This window comes from Castor canadensis, chromosome 14 (assembly GCF_047511655.1).
Source record: "Castor canadensis chromosome 14, mCasCan1.hap1v2, whole genome shotgun sequence".
Classification (NCBI taxonomy): Eukaryota; Metazoa; Chordata; class Mammalia; order Rodentia; family Castoridae; genus Castor; species Castor canadensis.
In genome coordinates this window covers 107,777,389-107,793,933 of record NC_133399.1, presented here as the reverse complement: position 1 = coordinate 107,793,933, position 16,545 = coordinate 107,777,389, and the positions used below count along the sequence as shown (strand labels likewise).

Genomic DNA, 16,545 nt, shown 5'->3' with positions numbered 1-16,545 from the left:
ACAGAAAGAAATCAAGGGGAACATGACTATAAAAGTAAACTTCAAAGAATCCGAGGAAATTCTACTGTGCTGAGAAAGACATGACAATCCCTGGCCCTTGCATGGTCCCTTCCCAGCCTCACGTTAGTTTTAATTCTCATGACAGTCTGTGAAACGGACAGGATAGATAGTATGTCTTTCTGGGTGTTAAAAACAGAGGTTCTGATTGAGGATCCTGGCAAACATCTCAAAGTTGGGAAGGATCCAAACTGGGCCCAGAATCCAAGTCTCCTCAATGTCCGGCTCTGACGCATTGCCTGGGGACTTTGGGAGTCTGGGGATATGGTCAGGAATGGGCACACCCCATTCTATCCTCAGAGGCCTGGAGAACTACCTTTACCCCAGGAGTAAGATGGAAAGCCCATACTGGATACACTGCCTTAAAGTGATAGTTAAGTGGTTTTTGGTTTTTGGCAAAAGGGGAGGTTTTGTGGTAACTGGTAGGTTAAGGTAAAAGACTATTTGACAAATGTGCAGTGATGCTCTTGGCTCCACTCCATGTGCAGCTGATCACTGAGCACCACTGTCTCTGGGCTCACTGTGTCTAGGGAATGAGCACCTCGAAACACCTACACTTTCCAATCCTCTTACCAGCTATGCTCCCTTCAAAATGCGGGGCGATGTCTGAGACTTTGTCCTACCCACTGGGGCAGATATTGTGAGAGCTGCTTAGTTCCTTAAAGCAGCGAAGAACACACAGGATTTTCTGTTTGAGAAGGTCTGATTTAATTGAAAAGAGAATTTAAGGTTAAATTCCTGTTATTTCTACTATGGTAAGACCCCTGACATTAGCAAGAATCCCACATTTGCAAATATCTTTCTAGGATACTGCTACTCCCTCAAAATGTAATAAATTATAACCCAAAAATATAAGCAGCCCCTTCAAATACCTAATGACTTCATCAATAAGGTACTAAAGTCTTCCGACATGCTAATTAAATGTCTCTCTGAAGTCATCTTTCTGGGGAGAAACACGTGTTTCCTGGGCACGTCTTCACATCAAAGGTCAAGTCTTCTCAACTTCTACTCAAGTTTTGTTTTCTCGCTGATAAGCAGTACTGGCACAGGCAATAGCGTTTCTTGAGTGGTTTTAGGAATCCCTAATTCTTGTTTCTGAGAAGAAACCTGAGTGGGCCATTGCCTCACAGATCAGAGTCGCCCAAACCCAGCACACCGCCCTCTTCTGAAAGATCTCTTATGGCATAAGAATGGCCATCTTACACATCTTCACTACCCTTATCTATTCTTTAGTGGCTTTCCTTACAGGTCTATTTTACTGGGAAATGTGACAAGAGGTGGCCAAGTTCACTCACAGCCCAGCTCTCTCTGCTGTTGACTGTCTTCAAATTCTGACCTTGGAGAAATTACACATGACCACAGGTTTTGCATCTTCGGGCATCCCTGGGAATATGAAATCCATTGATTCCACTGTTCTTCTGAACTTGTGTTTTTGCTTTAATGTTCCAGTGTTAGCACAAACTTGTTTCGGTGATTTCATAGGAATTTTTTGGCCTTGAGTCTTATACACATTAATCTGTAGGTTCATTTGATCTCAGCACATTGGAATTTGACTCTTCTTGTAAGAATACATTTTCCTTGCGCATTAGCCAAAAGGCTGGATATGCCTCTGTATTTCAGACCACTTGGTCATTTAGCACCCCTACCAGAGTGCCTGGCCAGCAGAAGAAGTACAAGGTCAATATCCTTAAGAATGATTTGTCTTCCGTAACAGTTCAGAGATATAAGGAGGGGTCTCTAAACCCTGTTTATTACTTGTGAATTACCAAGAAAACCACTAATCAGGACCAATAGGTCTCAAAGAACACTTTTTAGTTAAGCCCCTCTCCCCACACCCCACTCCCACCATCTGAATATTAACAAGGCGATTTAGACCTCTGATTTATAAAGCCAAATGAGCATGGCTAACTAATAGTTACTCATACAAGGAACACGGAGATTAAGTTAAATGAGTGGATGAGTTAGGATTTTTATTGTTGCAAATAACAGAAATTTAACAACTAGCTAAAGAACAGCAAATTAGGTTACCTGGCCCCATCATAGCTTGGAAAGCTATAAGGACAGCTCTCAGAGTTGAAGGACAAGCCTCAGGTGGCCCTCATAGCAACCTGGAGTGTCCCTCCCTCAGTCTCTCATCTCTCAGTATGTCTGCCATCTTCCTTCCCCTATAGACAGGCTCTTTCCATTCACAGAGCACCTCCACCTTGGTGTCCCTGAAATAGGAAAAGTCTTTTCTTCTCATAAAACAGCACCAAGGAAGGAATGCAATTGGTTCTGCTTGGGCGTCATATCCTTCCTTGGGTCAAACACTGTGGGCAACAAGACAATATATTGTGACTGGCCAGGCTTATGTCATGAACTCATTTCTTGTGAAGCCAACTGGTCTCTAGAAGGGTCACGGGGAAACCTTACAAGGCAAAAAGAGGCTGTTAGCAGGGCCCATTATACTGAGCTCATTGCCCCCCAAATAATTCTGATAATAATATAAGAAGCATTTCTGACTCTGTCTGGAATGTTTAACCAGATGACCTCTAAAATCTCCAGTTTATGAGTCTGCGAAGGACACTGGAAACACCTCTGGAAGAATAGCTGATGAGGCCATCACGTTAGTGGACAGTGTTCTGGGCCCAGTTGTGCCCCTCCCATTCATGTGTTGACATCCTAACCCCCAGAACTACAGAATGTGACTACATTTGTAGTTTGATGAAGTTTTTAATGTTGGTAATTAAGGCAAAATAGGGTCAATATCACTGGTGTCCTTATTAGGAGATCTTAGGATATAGACACACCTAGAAGAAAGACCATAAAAGGCCAAACAGAGAAGACTGCCATCAATAAGCCAAGGATAGAGTCCTCAGAAGAAGTAAAACCTGCTGGACACCTTGACCTTGGGCTTCAGGTCAAGGAGCAGACTGAGGAAGTAAATGCCTGCTGTCGTAGCAGTCCAGTCCGTGGCACTTTGTTATGGTGACCCAGGAAAGTAATGTAGGCAGTAAATCAAGAACTTAAATGAGGTTATTGAGTGAGGACTGGGGCACAGCTGAGACAATTGTGATATGTGGGGTCGGGGAGAGCAAGGGGTTCTTCAAGGTTCTTTTTAAGGTAAAATTCCCTCTGAGGTTCAGATGCCAGTACTGCAACCTATTAACTGGTACGAGCTAATAAAGACTTGATAAAAGGCAAGAAGTTAAGAGAGGTGAAGACAGATGACAGACTTCTACACTGTCTGAAATACTGCTTGGGTAAAGCCTTGGGAAATCCTACCAAGACATGGTGTTACAAGGCTAGGTCACAGGTCACAGATTTGGCCTGTGGGAAGAGTGTCTCCTGCATGGCTTCAGGCTTCTCTGGGCTCCTGATATGGTTTTCCACTGATAATTCTGGAGCTCTCAGCATCCAACCTTGACCATTGGCCTTGCCAGCCAATGGCTGAGTGTCACCCCCTCTGCTGGAAGACTTCCTTGCATGAGCTCCTGGCCACACCACCCTATTGTGATGAATACCAGTCAAGCTTCCTGTTCATGCCTTCAGGCCTGCTTCCCTTGTGTGCTATGACAGTCCAGTAATCCAAATGGGGTGACAACTACACCTTCTCATTTCAGTGCTCTTGTCCCAGATATCCTAGACTACCCTAATCCCATACCTCCTCTCTTTCCCTTCAGGGACCCACTGCCAGGGCAAACCAAATCATGTTACCATGACAACACCGCCCTGACCTCCTTCCTAGCCCAGACCTCTGCCTTCAGCTACCCCAGCAGATCTGCCTGCATCCCAGACTTGCTCCAGCGATCTCTCTGCAGTTCTTGCCTTCACTCTGACCTTTGCGCTCTGAAAATCACCCTGGTATTGGGTGGTTCTCAGGACCTGCCAACCTGTGCTGATGGGATCATGTTAAGATTCTGCCATGAGCACAATACAGCTTTGGGAAAGACATACCCACTCATCAAGAAACAGCATGGCAAAGCCACAACACAAAAACCCAACACCAAAGAGAAAATAGCTTTAAGTAGACTGAGGCTAACTGACAAGGGTTTGCGAAAAACCACATCTATTAGAGAGGACTTTGCAGTCTTTAAGTTTCATAATAATTGCTTCATTATTGGTTATTCTAATAATATTTGCCAACATGGAATTTTTTGCTTGCATGTGCATTCAAATAAAATTTCTGGCCACCATTGTTTGTAGTCCAAATATACTAATATTTCTGCAAAACAAATTACAAGGAAGACAAATGCAATATTTAAATAACCCAAGCATCATGGACCTGCTGAAAGCTGCATTTTATCTTTATTTTTTTTAAATCACCCACAGACATTTAAAAAAAAAAAAAAAACCCAAAAACTGATAACGTCAAAAGATGAGAAAGGCTAAACTCAGGGAAATAAAGGAACCATAAATCAGGAAAACTTTGGAGCTGCTGGAAAGACACTTTAATTTTGTAGACAAAAGACTGCATTAAGGAGGAATAATGCAATAATCAAAGGTGAACGGAACTCCATTGTCTGGCATCTTTCTCTGTGGGAATTTTCCCACCCCTGACAGCTGTAAGGGGGGAGGGGTGCCGAATGTGGCTGTGCCTTTATTCTCTCACCCCTTTTCCTCCCCAACCCCTCCTCTTCTCCATCAATAAATGTCTGCAATCATATTCTTGAGCTCCTGTGTGATTTCAAGGTTCATCTCTTCCATACAGCTCAAACACTAATTATCCCAGCTGTAATTAGTAAGATAATTAAATACGGGCTCACTCATCACTGTACCTTGGGTCGGGTCGTGATTCTCCCAGAAGACCTTGAGCAGTTCCTCAAAGCTGATGTGTTCTGGCTGGTACACAACCCGGACAACTTCTGCATGGCCAGTTTTTTCTTGAAAGAAACAGAACATACAATCACAAATTACTAACAACATCAATTTATTGCAAGTTACTTGTTCTCAAAAAACCACAGACCACAACTGAAATTCTTCCTGCTGAAGAAAGAGCAGAGGCATGACTGGACTTCAGCTGACAGACTCATCCTCAGTCCCTGTTGCTGATTTTTTTTTTTCTTTGTAAAAGCATATAGTTAACCAGATTCTAGGGAACCTCTTAGGACAATGGCTTCTTCATTTTCTCATATTTTTTCTAAGTGCACAAGAAATAAACTTGTATTTTCGCTTTTCTAATCTCACTCTTACGAAATCTTACAGATACTGCCTGCAATGGCGCTCAAGATTGGAAACCCTACAAAGGAGACTGAGCCAATCTATTTTTGCCATCGCCCCACGCTATGTGCCGTAGGCTCAGCCACACTGCACAGCGAGGTGGTGCCAGAGAGAGAAGCTGGTAAAAACAGACTGAGAACTCACTTGTGTTAGATCAATTCGTTAGTGGAGAGACATATTTGCTATGCTGTGAACACAGAGGCCAGGGTTAGATTCAAAGGCCCAGCAGGGAGGTAAGTGTTTTTGCTCAACCTAGTTCTTCTCTGTGGTAAGTATCCAGTGCAGCAAATGTCTCTTGGTAGGACCCACTGGAAGTGGGCTTACTCTCAGAGGTGGTCCCAAAGCAGTACCACTTGCCGATGTGGAATTTAATCCATTCCTTATTGCACAGTATTGGAACCTGGGAAAAATAATAGGCCTCTCCATACTAACACCGTCTCTATTATTGTGTTTGTTTTCTATCGCTTTTCAGTCACCTTATGTATAGTGAAGAATTTGGCCTTGACCAAAAGGAGCTCTGGTCTTTGCCCTTGGCTCCTGGGAGAGAATCTATGAGATGCTGGGTAGAAATGGGGCTGACCACACTGAATGTTAGGATGGGGCCAGCTATACCGGCAGCCTCAGGGTTGGGGCTGGCCATGCTGCAAGGGACAACCATGTGAGTTGGGGCAGGGGCTCTGGGTGTGAGTTAGGCAAGTTCATCCCTATGGGCAGTCACTCCATCCATCTTGCCCACACAATGGGGTAGGACCACAAAAAAAAAAAAAAACCACACACACACCAAAGCTTAAGCAGTTTTCATTGATGGTCTGCTCTCTGGGTACGGTCACGTCTGGGTGCCAGGAAGCTAACATGTCCAGTCTCCATGGGAGAGGAAAACAGAAGCCAGGGAGCCCTCCCTGATGCTGTCCGCTGTCTCTCTAGCTGACTGTAGAAATGTGTTCTTTCCCTGTGAAAAATCAAACCAGGAGTGCAGCTGCTTTTAGTGAGTTCTGATGGTCCTCATAACAAATCATGAAACATGAGGACAGTTTGAACTTGCACCTCAACTTGCAGAAGCGTTCCCATGTTGGTTTCTCACAACTATCCAATGCTATAGGCACGGAAGACAGAAGCCCCTCTATTCACAAGCCAGAAAAACTAGTGAACTTCTGGAACCCAACCTGAAAAAAAACACCCTTTGACATATTGTCCAGGATTTCACTAAATGCATCAAAGGAGAGTGAGCAAGGTGAACATCAAGAACGTGAGTCCAGGAAAAGAAAGAAATCTATGCATTGTCTTTAATATTTCTAATTATGATTTGTGGTTGTAGAAGCAGTACTTGCGAGTGATGTGATGTTTAGAGAATGAGAAATGTGGGGGAATAACAAAAAAAAAAAGAACCTAAAAATCACCCATGCTCCCGGCACACATGCACTATGGATATTTTTTATGCATCTCTTTCTGGATGCGTAACAGATTCCTATGTGTGCACACACATGCAATTTGTTCAATTGTAGTCACTGCAGCATGCTTTTCCCATTTATGGTATATTGTATGTCCCCATGCCACTGAAACTTTTAGAGAACATCACTTAGAATGACTACATAGCACTCCATCAAATGATTGTCCAATTACTAATTCAATTATTCCTTGTCATTGGGCATTTAGACTGGATCCTATTTTCAATCCCTGGTCGTAAATATTTTCCCACACTTCAGAGGCTGTCTCAAGTCATAGTTGTGTAAGTGGAATTTCAAAATCAGTGTGTGTAAACATTTAAAAGTTTCTTAATGCCTAGTGCCAAACTGCTTTTTGGTAAAGTTGACACAATTTCCTCCTGCTGTCGACAGCATATTTGAGGGCCTGGCTCACTCACTATTACGCTGTACTTAATCCTTAGCAATTTACAGCTGGAGGGTAGGATTCTATTGTTTCATTTGGAACAAGTTTAATTATTAGTGAGGTAAAAATAAGTTTCATGTTTATTAGCGAATTTAATTTTTTAATTTGCTCTAACCTTTGTCATGTCTTTTTTTGCACTGAGCTATTCATTGATTATTGTTTATGTTTTATTATTAGCCAACCCACATAATTTTTATTTAAATATCTAGTCATTTAAGTTAGCATCTAAGCAGATTTCAGGAAAAGAATGATAGTGAAAAGCTTAAGAAGAAGCTACAGCCAGTACAAGAATCGTCCTGGGGTAAAGCCACCTTTGGTCCACTACAAATCTTAGTGCATGTGTGTGGTACTGGGATTTGAACTCAGTGTTTTGCATTTGCTAGGTAGGTATATTATTGCTTGAGCCACACTGAAGCCCTGATCCACTGTAAATTTTACTTGGTCATTTGAAATGTTTGAATGAATGATGTAGCTACAAAACCATTAAGACTCTGCATATTAAAAATGATAACAAAATATATACTAAATATGACAGATTATGTGGCATGAAAGACATTGAACCCACACAAGATATAAAAGCCGCAGGCGTCAGCAGGCTATTCACACAGGAAGAAATAAGCATAAATGAAGACGTGCAAAACACTCAACATTTTTAATGATCAAATAAAAACAAATAAGTGCCTATTCAAACATCAACATGCCATTTCTTATTTACCACATTTTGTAATAGGAACAGCTTAAAAGTATGCCGGTGTTGGTGAGGGACAATGGAACTGGTGCCCTCACTCGGCTGGTGAAAGGGTAAATTCACAAGTCCTTGTGACCAGCCACTGGCTAGGTGACAAAAATGCTCATTCACCTTGATGAAGTGATCCAGGAAATGTATCTCATGTACAATCCCAAATAATGGAAAAGATATGTGAATGCACAAAAAATTCACTCCATCGTTATTCCAGTGGTGGTGGGCTGTAAGAAACACAAAAGTCCAACAGAAAAGAAATGAATTAAGGGACAGTCACAGGATGACATGTGTATCACATAAGCTCTAAGATACCTTCTTCTCAGCTTCGGGAAAGCTGTTACTTCCCAACAGGATGGCAAGCACTTCACCTACTGATACCATTCAATGCTCACAGCATTTTTTCCATTTTTTATTCTGATAAAATGCATGCAAAAAATACACATACCACTTAAATTTTGACCACTGCTAAAGTGCACAGGTGAGTGGTGTTAAGTACATTTGTAGCTGTGCAACCATCACCACTATTCATTTCCAGAATTCTCCATCTTAGAAAACTGAAACTCTACACGCATGGAACACTAACTCTCCACCTCCTTTCCGTAGCTCCTGGCAACCCCCATCAACTGTCTGTCTCCATGAATTTGTCTGCCCTAGGGACCTCATATAAGTGGAGCCATAATGTATGTGTCTTCTTGTGAGTGGCTTATTTCCCTGGTGTAACATTCTCAAGGTTCATCCATGTTGTAGAAAGTATCAGAATTTCCTTCTTTTTAAAGGTTGAGTGTTATTTCATTGCATATGTGTGTGTATGCCTAAAAAATTAGCTAGCATTTGTTGCCCTTAACGCAGAGAAACTAAAGCAGATACCTTAAAAGCAACTGAGGCCAATAAGAAAAGGGGACCATGAACTAGAGAAAAGGTTAGATCAAAAAGAATTAACCTAGAAGGTAACACACACGCACAGGAAATTAATGTGAGTCAACTCCCTGTATAGCTATCCTTATCTCAACTAGCAAAAACCCTTGGTCCTTCCTATTATTGCTTATACTCTCTCTTCAACAAAATTAGAGATAAGGGCAAAATAGTTTATGCTGGGTATTGAAGGGGTGGGGGGGAGAAGGAGGGGGCGGAGTGGGTGGTAAGGGAGGGGGTGGGGGCAGGGGGGAGAAATGACCCAAGCCTTGTATGCACATATGAATAATAAAACAATAAAAAAAGAAAAAAATATGTGTGTGTGTGTGTGTACATATTTTGTTTATCCATTCATCCATCATTGGACACTTGGCTTGCTTCCACATTTTAGCTACTATGAAATGCTACTATGAACACAGGGGTACAAATATTGCTTACATCAAATGTTGCAAGAAAGATACGGTCCCCTTTCACAGATGAGGAAACCAAGTCTCTCCGTAAGTTTCCTCACACACATCACACAGCTGGTAAGTCATAACCAACCAGGTTTCAATCAGAGAGGAAGTCTGTCCCCATTCTATGGCCCCAGCCAAGGCTTTGAGATGGAGGAAACTGAGGTCACCAAGAGAGAGCAAATGTCACCCAGATAGTGCCCAGATGAGAAAGCACAGCTGTGAAGTAATTGACACTCAAGCTGTAAAAATAGTTCACAGGATCAGACTCTTCTTTTGTGACAGCAATGGAGATCTGCAAAGACTTCCAACTCACCAGCAAACACTTTCAGACCTTATCACCACAGACATTATTTGTTGAGAGGTTTAAAGAAGCCTGGCAGTTTAAGAGAGAAACTACTATCATTCAAGTTCAAGCTCCATTTGCATTGACAAACAGTGCAGAGATGCCCTCACCAGACTCACCTTTCAGTTTCTTTACTTTATTTCTCCACAGTAAAAGAACCTGTGTCAAAATACACAGTGCAAATGATCAAAAGGATTACGGGACTCAGAAGCACTTATGGAAATGCCCAGGCTTTGCAGGAACGTGCCAGCGTGCCAGGCTAATTTCATTCCAGAGGCCAATCTGCAAACACTGTCTTGGGTTTCTAGAGATAAAAGGCCATATCTTAAAAATATTTCAGGCTGCGTCTTCACATTACATCCTGCAAATAGCATGATAGATGTGATGTGCAAACATGCTTGTTAACAATTCTCAGCAGTGTTGCAGGTGCTTTAACACTGCCGTACAAAAATATCTTGAGAGGAAAAAGAAAAAGGATGCATGCCCTCTCTGAGCATCTCACTCTGCTGCCTGGCTCCATAGGCCCAGAGGAAGGTGAACAAACATAAAGGGGTCAATTGTGGGTGGCCATTCCTTCTGAGACAAAGCATCCAAGAAAAGGCATTGGTTGTATTCTAGGCACAGATGGTCGGGTGCCTTCTAAACAGAGGGAGTGCTTAGGAGCTCAGCTTGGGAACCCAAGTGCCCAGGCAGGAATCCTGGTCATTTGGCAGCTATGTGGTCTCTCTTTCCTCTCTAGCCTTTGGATTCCTTATCTGCAAAATGGGAACATTGATAATATTTATGGGAGGGGCTGCTGTTCTGATGGGTAGATCAATAATTCATGGGAAGCATTTAGAGTAATTTGACATATCCACATATAAAAATTCAACCAACATGACGTTATTAATAATAGCATCACTAATAATGTTAGATTAAGGCCATATCTATTATTTCAAAAATTTTGAGTCTGGGAAGCTCCCCGAAGTGATTCTCAATAGTAGTGAAAGTCCGAACCCCGGCAACCAAGAAAGCCCATGGAATCTCCACTCTCCTGTACCCAATGTTACTGTCTCCATGGTCAGGAGGCATAGGGAGCCTTGAGGCCTTAAGACAGGGAGGAAATCTAGAAGGGAGGGGAGGAAAGGGAGGAAAAGGGGAGGAGAAAATAGAGAAAGGAGGAAGAATTTACAAAGGCCTATGGTACAATCGAGGAGGTGGGAGCATGGGGACATACAAGACCTTTCTCTACCCTCAGGGTGATTTTTACCTCGCAGTAATAAAAGCACACACAGATGGCCACCACATGGTGTTTACTGATCGCCATGCACTGTTCTAAGCTCATGCGTGGATCACAGACATCCTGAGACAGGTAATATTATTCCCATTTTTTGGAGGGGGAAACCAAGTCACAGAAGAAAAGGAATTTATCCAAAGTCAAATGTGAAGTAAGGAAGACTGGGCTTGAACCCTGCTGTGATGACTCAGGGACATAGAGGACCCTGTAACTTAGCAGAATCTAAAGTGCCCCGCTCCCTACTGCCTGCCTGCTCCACTCCCTGCCCTGTCCCATAGCCTCTGCTCCTGTCCTCAGGAGCACTGGTGTGATCCCAACCTCATTTCCCCACACCTTCCCCAATCCAGGCTCCCTCTTCATCTGCTCCAGTTCCTATTGTCCCCAGCCCTCACAACTCCCTTCTGGCCATTTGCAATCCAGGCCTTTCCCTGTTCCCAAGACTCACTGAAGTCCTGCCTCCTCCAGGAAGCCTTGAGTTTGAGACCTGCAAGGGGGCAGGATAGGTAATATAATCCAGTGGCGTAGGCTCTGCTCAGAGTTGGGCTTCTCGCCCAGGAGGAGACCTCACATGTCTCCCAAGGTCACTCATGGAGTGGCTGGGAAGAGGAAAGATGAGGTACTTGCACATAGAGGGACTGAAGCACTGATGTTTCCTTCCGGTCTGCTGGGGTCTTAACCCCTTGGGGAGTGTTCACTGTTTTGAAGCCCTTGCTTAAGCAAGAATAATCTCCCACATACACAGTAAGGTCCTGGAGGAAAAGAACCATGACAGGGTTTCTTCTCTGCATCCCCAGCCCTAGGCGTTAACGTGGCGTTAATGAGTACACATGTACGCATTCTGAATACCCATGGATCAGAGGATGTCCTGCACTGGATTTTCCCAACACTTTCTTGGCCTTCACCCAGACAGTGGTCCATACACATGCCAGAGTGCTCATCTGCCTAATGACCAGTCCCCAAGTGGAACCACACACATGCTCTGCTCTGACCCTCTACTCTCAACCTCTAAAACCTACATGAACCCCACTACATGGTCTCAAATGGGTATAGTTACCAGTCAGGGAAAGAAATCAGACAAGCTAAGGCAATGGTAACACTGTACTGCATAGGTCTCCGTGACATTTTATTTATTCATTGATTTACAAACACTAATCAAATGCCTGCTATGTCTTACACACTGTTCCAAGTATTGGGGTGACAAATGTTAATACAGTGACAACAAACAACTTGTCTCGCAGGTATTGCCTATGGTACAGACGTAGATAAGGAACTGCTTTTTAAAACAGAAAGACCTGATTATCTATCTTATTTATTCTACAGGCCATATGGAGGGGAGAAGTGAGCTACCATGACTTTTTTCATTAAATAATAACCATTCTTCAATGCCCCTCATTCTTTCCCTGCAACCAGACTCATCCAAACTGCTAAACCAAATCAAAGAGCACACAAAAAGATCCAGGTGTTTGAAGGGAGAAGAAGGGAGAGGGCGGGTGAATAATATTCCCCTTTCCCATACAGGATTCAAAACACTACTTTTCTCTTGCTAATTAACTACAAAGAGGTAAGGTGTCAGCTCAGTTTCATCTCCAGCTCCCGCCGATACAAAATGTGATTTCCAACAATGTACTCATTATAAAAAAAATCCTAATACACCAAAATTGGATGCCCTGTGGAGTTCATTATAGGATTTGAGGAGTGTCTATACTGTCATTTTATCTTGGCTTTTTTTCTTTTGTCTCATCAGTCACTTAAAGTGTCCAATGAGAAATGTAAGCCTAAAAAAGCATCCTATTGGTTGAAAAGTAGAAAAAAAAATACTGTTAGAGTAATCGCTTTTTTTGTTTTTTGGTTTTTTTTTTTGGCCCACTGTGGGGAGACATGGTAGGGAATTTATAATTCTCTGGTGTATATTTTATATGGACACATTGTTCAGAAAATATTCTCTCAGAGGAGTGCTATAAAATGCAGTTGAATATTTGATCAAGAAAATTCCCTAAGAAAGCAGTTTCTTAATTCTTGGTGCTACTAGAGGTTTCCTCCTCTACCCTGGAAACTGGCAGGTAAAGGGGGGTCCCTAGTACGGAAGCGAGCAGCTCACTAGTTTCTGCTTGAGGGTAACCTGCTGATTCTAGAGGCGGCCTTCACCTCATTGATCTGGGCTTTACAGAACAGGAAGCGAAGAAGGATCAGTGTGTGGGGCAGGTTAATGTCTATTCTCCAGATGAGCACCAACTCCTACCCTGCCATGGGACAGTCAGGCATGATGACATATTGGCAAAACAAGTCAGCCAACTACAGACCACGGTACCCTTGTGGCCAAGGTGGCGTACAGCTTTATCAAAGGCCTGATGAGTACTAACAAGGGACTGTGCCAAGAAAGTTGGACGGACTCCTTGCAGCTATGACATTATACCACCACCGTGAAACAAGGGCTGTGCTTGCCTCGTCAGTGGCAGGCTACATGAGAAGAGGCGTTCATGGCCTCTATGACTAGACTCGCTCTTGGCACACACCCTCACACCTGCCCCTCGACACCCAGTGGAATTCTGACACAGCACATTCTGATGAGCTCCATGGGTGCTTCTGATGCAGAGCTGAGAAAGGGAACCACGAACTTAGGCTACACCCAAGAGTGGAAACTGGCAGATTTTTTTAAAACAAAATCTCAGAATTGTAAGTGTCCTGGAAGGCCATCGGGCCAAATGCTGTATTGTACTTTACCCCACTGCAGCACCCCAGTGGCCCTTGCAAGAAAGGGTACACACACTTCACCAAGTCATGCATGCCACTGCAGGAATGTCTTAATTGCTGGAAATTTCTGCCTTTATGGAGTCAAAGTCTACCTCTTACACATGGTGATGGTGCCTTTTGGGGTCTATTCGGTCTCCCACTACGGCTTCTGAGAAGGCTCTAGGTTTCAGGCACTGTAGACAGTTCAGTGGGCACTCATGGAGTCAGAGGACCTGAACTTGAGGCACAGCTACCAGAGAAGCCACTTCACTTCTCTTAGGCACATGCTGCTCTCTGTAAAGTAGGAATTCTAAGGCTTGTCCTGTCCATCTTAGAGTACAGCTGTGAGCATTCACCACACTTACAATGCAAAGCACCTTGGGAACTTGCTGGGCACAATCAAATCTAGGTACCATTACTAGTGACTCAATCTACCTGAGATTATTACCATATACTCAGAGTGATGGGCCATGCCACAGTGGAACTTCACTGTGAGCAGCCAGCACCATTCAGGTGTTTTGGATTTGGGTTAACATGGCCAGAGCAGCAGGTGCTGCTCTCCAGTGGGCTTTCCTGGGTAAGCTGTCAAGGGTAGGTTTCCCCAAAAAATGTATGGGCTCCAATCCAGAATTAGAAAATAGCTAGAGAACCCCTAAATCATGATGACAGGAGAGGTCTTGAAAACTGAGTCCAATATTTTTTCATATTCTTCAAAAACCATTCTTAAGGGTTGGATTGGTAGCACATTCCTAAAATCCCAGCTATTTGGGAGGCAGAGATCAGGAGAATCACAGGTCCAGGCCAAAAAAGGCACATAAGAGGGACAGTGGGAGAAGACAGGAAGGGATGATTCAGTGATCCTGACACTGAGTTCTATCACAGCCTCCACTGACCCTGAGTCTCTCATTCCTGGCAACTTCACAGTTGAAGGTCATTCAGGTGGTCCAGAACAAAAATGAGTGTTGTTACACTCATTAGGCTACAGGCCTTTGCTTGTAATTATTTTAACATCTAAGGGAAAATTCAGGACGCTATTACCAAATACATCCCATTGAAACAACGTATATATCAAAGGGGCTACCATTGTAACTAACAGCATAGTCCTAATTTTGGACTTAAGGTACTTTGTTCTATATGGACTTAAACTCTGCGTTACTCAGTATTGTGGGGTGAAGAGGATACTACAGACTAATGCAGTCCTTTGGTAGAGCACAGAATACTTTCATATGTGTTATCTTAAATACTCATAGTAGTTTCCTACATTACAATATCCATTTTACAGAAGAAACCAAGCCTCAGCGAGGTTAGATGATTTGCTTAATTCATGCCATTCAGTAGGTGGCAAAGTCCAACAGTTTTGAGCCCAAGCTCCATGGTCATTTATTCCCTCATCTCATGCTCTCTCTCCATGAACACTGGAGTTAATGGTAACCACTAAATCACTGCTACCAATGGCTTCCTATAGACCCCAACTCAGCTGTTTTTGGATTGGTATTGGGAATCTTTTAGCCTTGATTAGTAGGTCTTTGATGACAGATAGTAATTAATTTAAGAACCCAAAGACATGCCCCAAGGAACACACCAAATGATTTCAACAATGAAGTACTGGAAATTGTGCCAAGGCCATTGGCGCTGCAGTCAGAATATGTGACTCAGGTGACTTACTCAACTTCTCTGACTCTCAGGTCCCTTGCCCACACAGCAGTTTTAATAAAAATGCCAGAAAGGCACACTGCAAGGAGTACATTATACACACGTGCATGCATACACACACAGGTTCTGTTAACTATAAAGCACTCTAAACACTGTCCCAACCTGACAAAGCAGGAGTGTAATAAAAGTGAGCCTTGAGTCTTGCTCCAAGCACAGGAGAAAGCTGATGACAGAAGAAGTCCAAACACACATGACATGCCAACCTTGCTCCTGGGTTGCTCACAAGAACACTAACAACATGAAATACAAAGGGTCAGGTACTATGGAGAGGCACAGAAATTTGGAAAGGAAGAGGACAGGGAAGTTTCTAGAGAGAAGGAGCATCTAAAAAAAGTGGATACAATTTAGAGTTGGGAGTTGAGGGTATTTCAGATGATGAAAATGATGAGTACTGTGACACAGAGAGGAAAGACCACGAACAGGTATGTTGACTTATGTGAGCTGTTCTGCAAACAGGGTACTTGATTGCCCGCAGTGCCTGCACCGTTCTGCTCTGACCTGTCTACAAAGTTAGGTGTGCTCAGACCAATTGTACTTTATCTTGTAATTAGAACATTTAATTAAACACCACATATAGAAGAAATGAAAGTAGAAAAAGTAATAAAACATTGTTTCTATTAAAACTTAACTGCTTTACAAAAACTCAATGAAAGGCAGTTATTTTAAAAATACCGTCAAATTAAGTATGGGCAAGACTACTAGAAAAGATTGGGGGTGCTGAGTGCTGGTTGCTGAGAGAGAGAGGAATGAGGAGTGAGTGTTGAATGGGTGCAGAGTTTCCGTTTTGCAAGTTTTCTTTTTACAAGAGCTCTGGAGATGGATGGCAGTGATGGCTGCATAGCAATGTGGATGAATTTAATAGAGCAGTCACCCCTTCTCTGCTGGGCACACATTCCAAGACTCCCAGTTGATGCCTGAAACCACAAATAGTACCAAACCTTACACATACTATTTTTTTCCAATACACATGCCTATGATTAAACGTAATTTATAAATTGGGCACAGCAGGAGATTAAAATCAGCAATAAGATAACAATTCTAAAATATCTCTAATAAGATTGCTAGTATCACTACTCTTGTGTTGGGGCCATCATTAAGTAAAATAAGGAATGCATGAACATAAGCACCGTGACACTGATACGTGATAGCTCACCTGATAACTAACCACCCAGTAAGTGTGGCTACGCTGGACAAAGAGATTTTCCATTTAATATTTTGAAGCCACAGTTGA

The 16,545-nt window shown here is 42.9% G+C and overlaps 1 protein-coding gene across 6 annotated transcripts in view; it reads right to left on the bottom strand.

The window, feature by feature from the left end:
- Msra (methionine sulfoxide reductase A) overlaps positions 1-16,545 on the bottom strand; it is a 319,535-nt gene that overhangs the window by 108,871 nt on the left and 194,119 nt on the right. For all 6 annotated transcript variants that reach the window (XM_074055269.1, XM_074055271.1, XM_074055267.1 and 3 more), the window contains one exon: positions 4,815-4,919. In XM_074055269.1, coding sequence (XP_073911370.1) covers positions 4,815-4,919 — 105 coding nt within the window. The remainder of the gene's footprint in view (positions 1-4,814; positions 4,920-16,545) is intronic.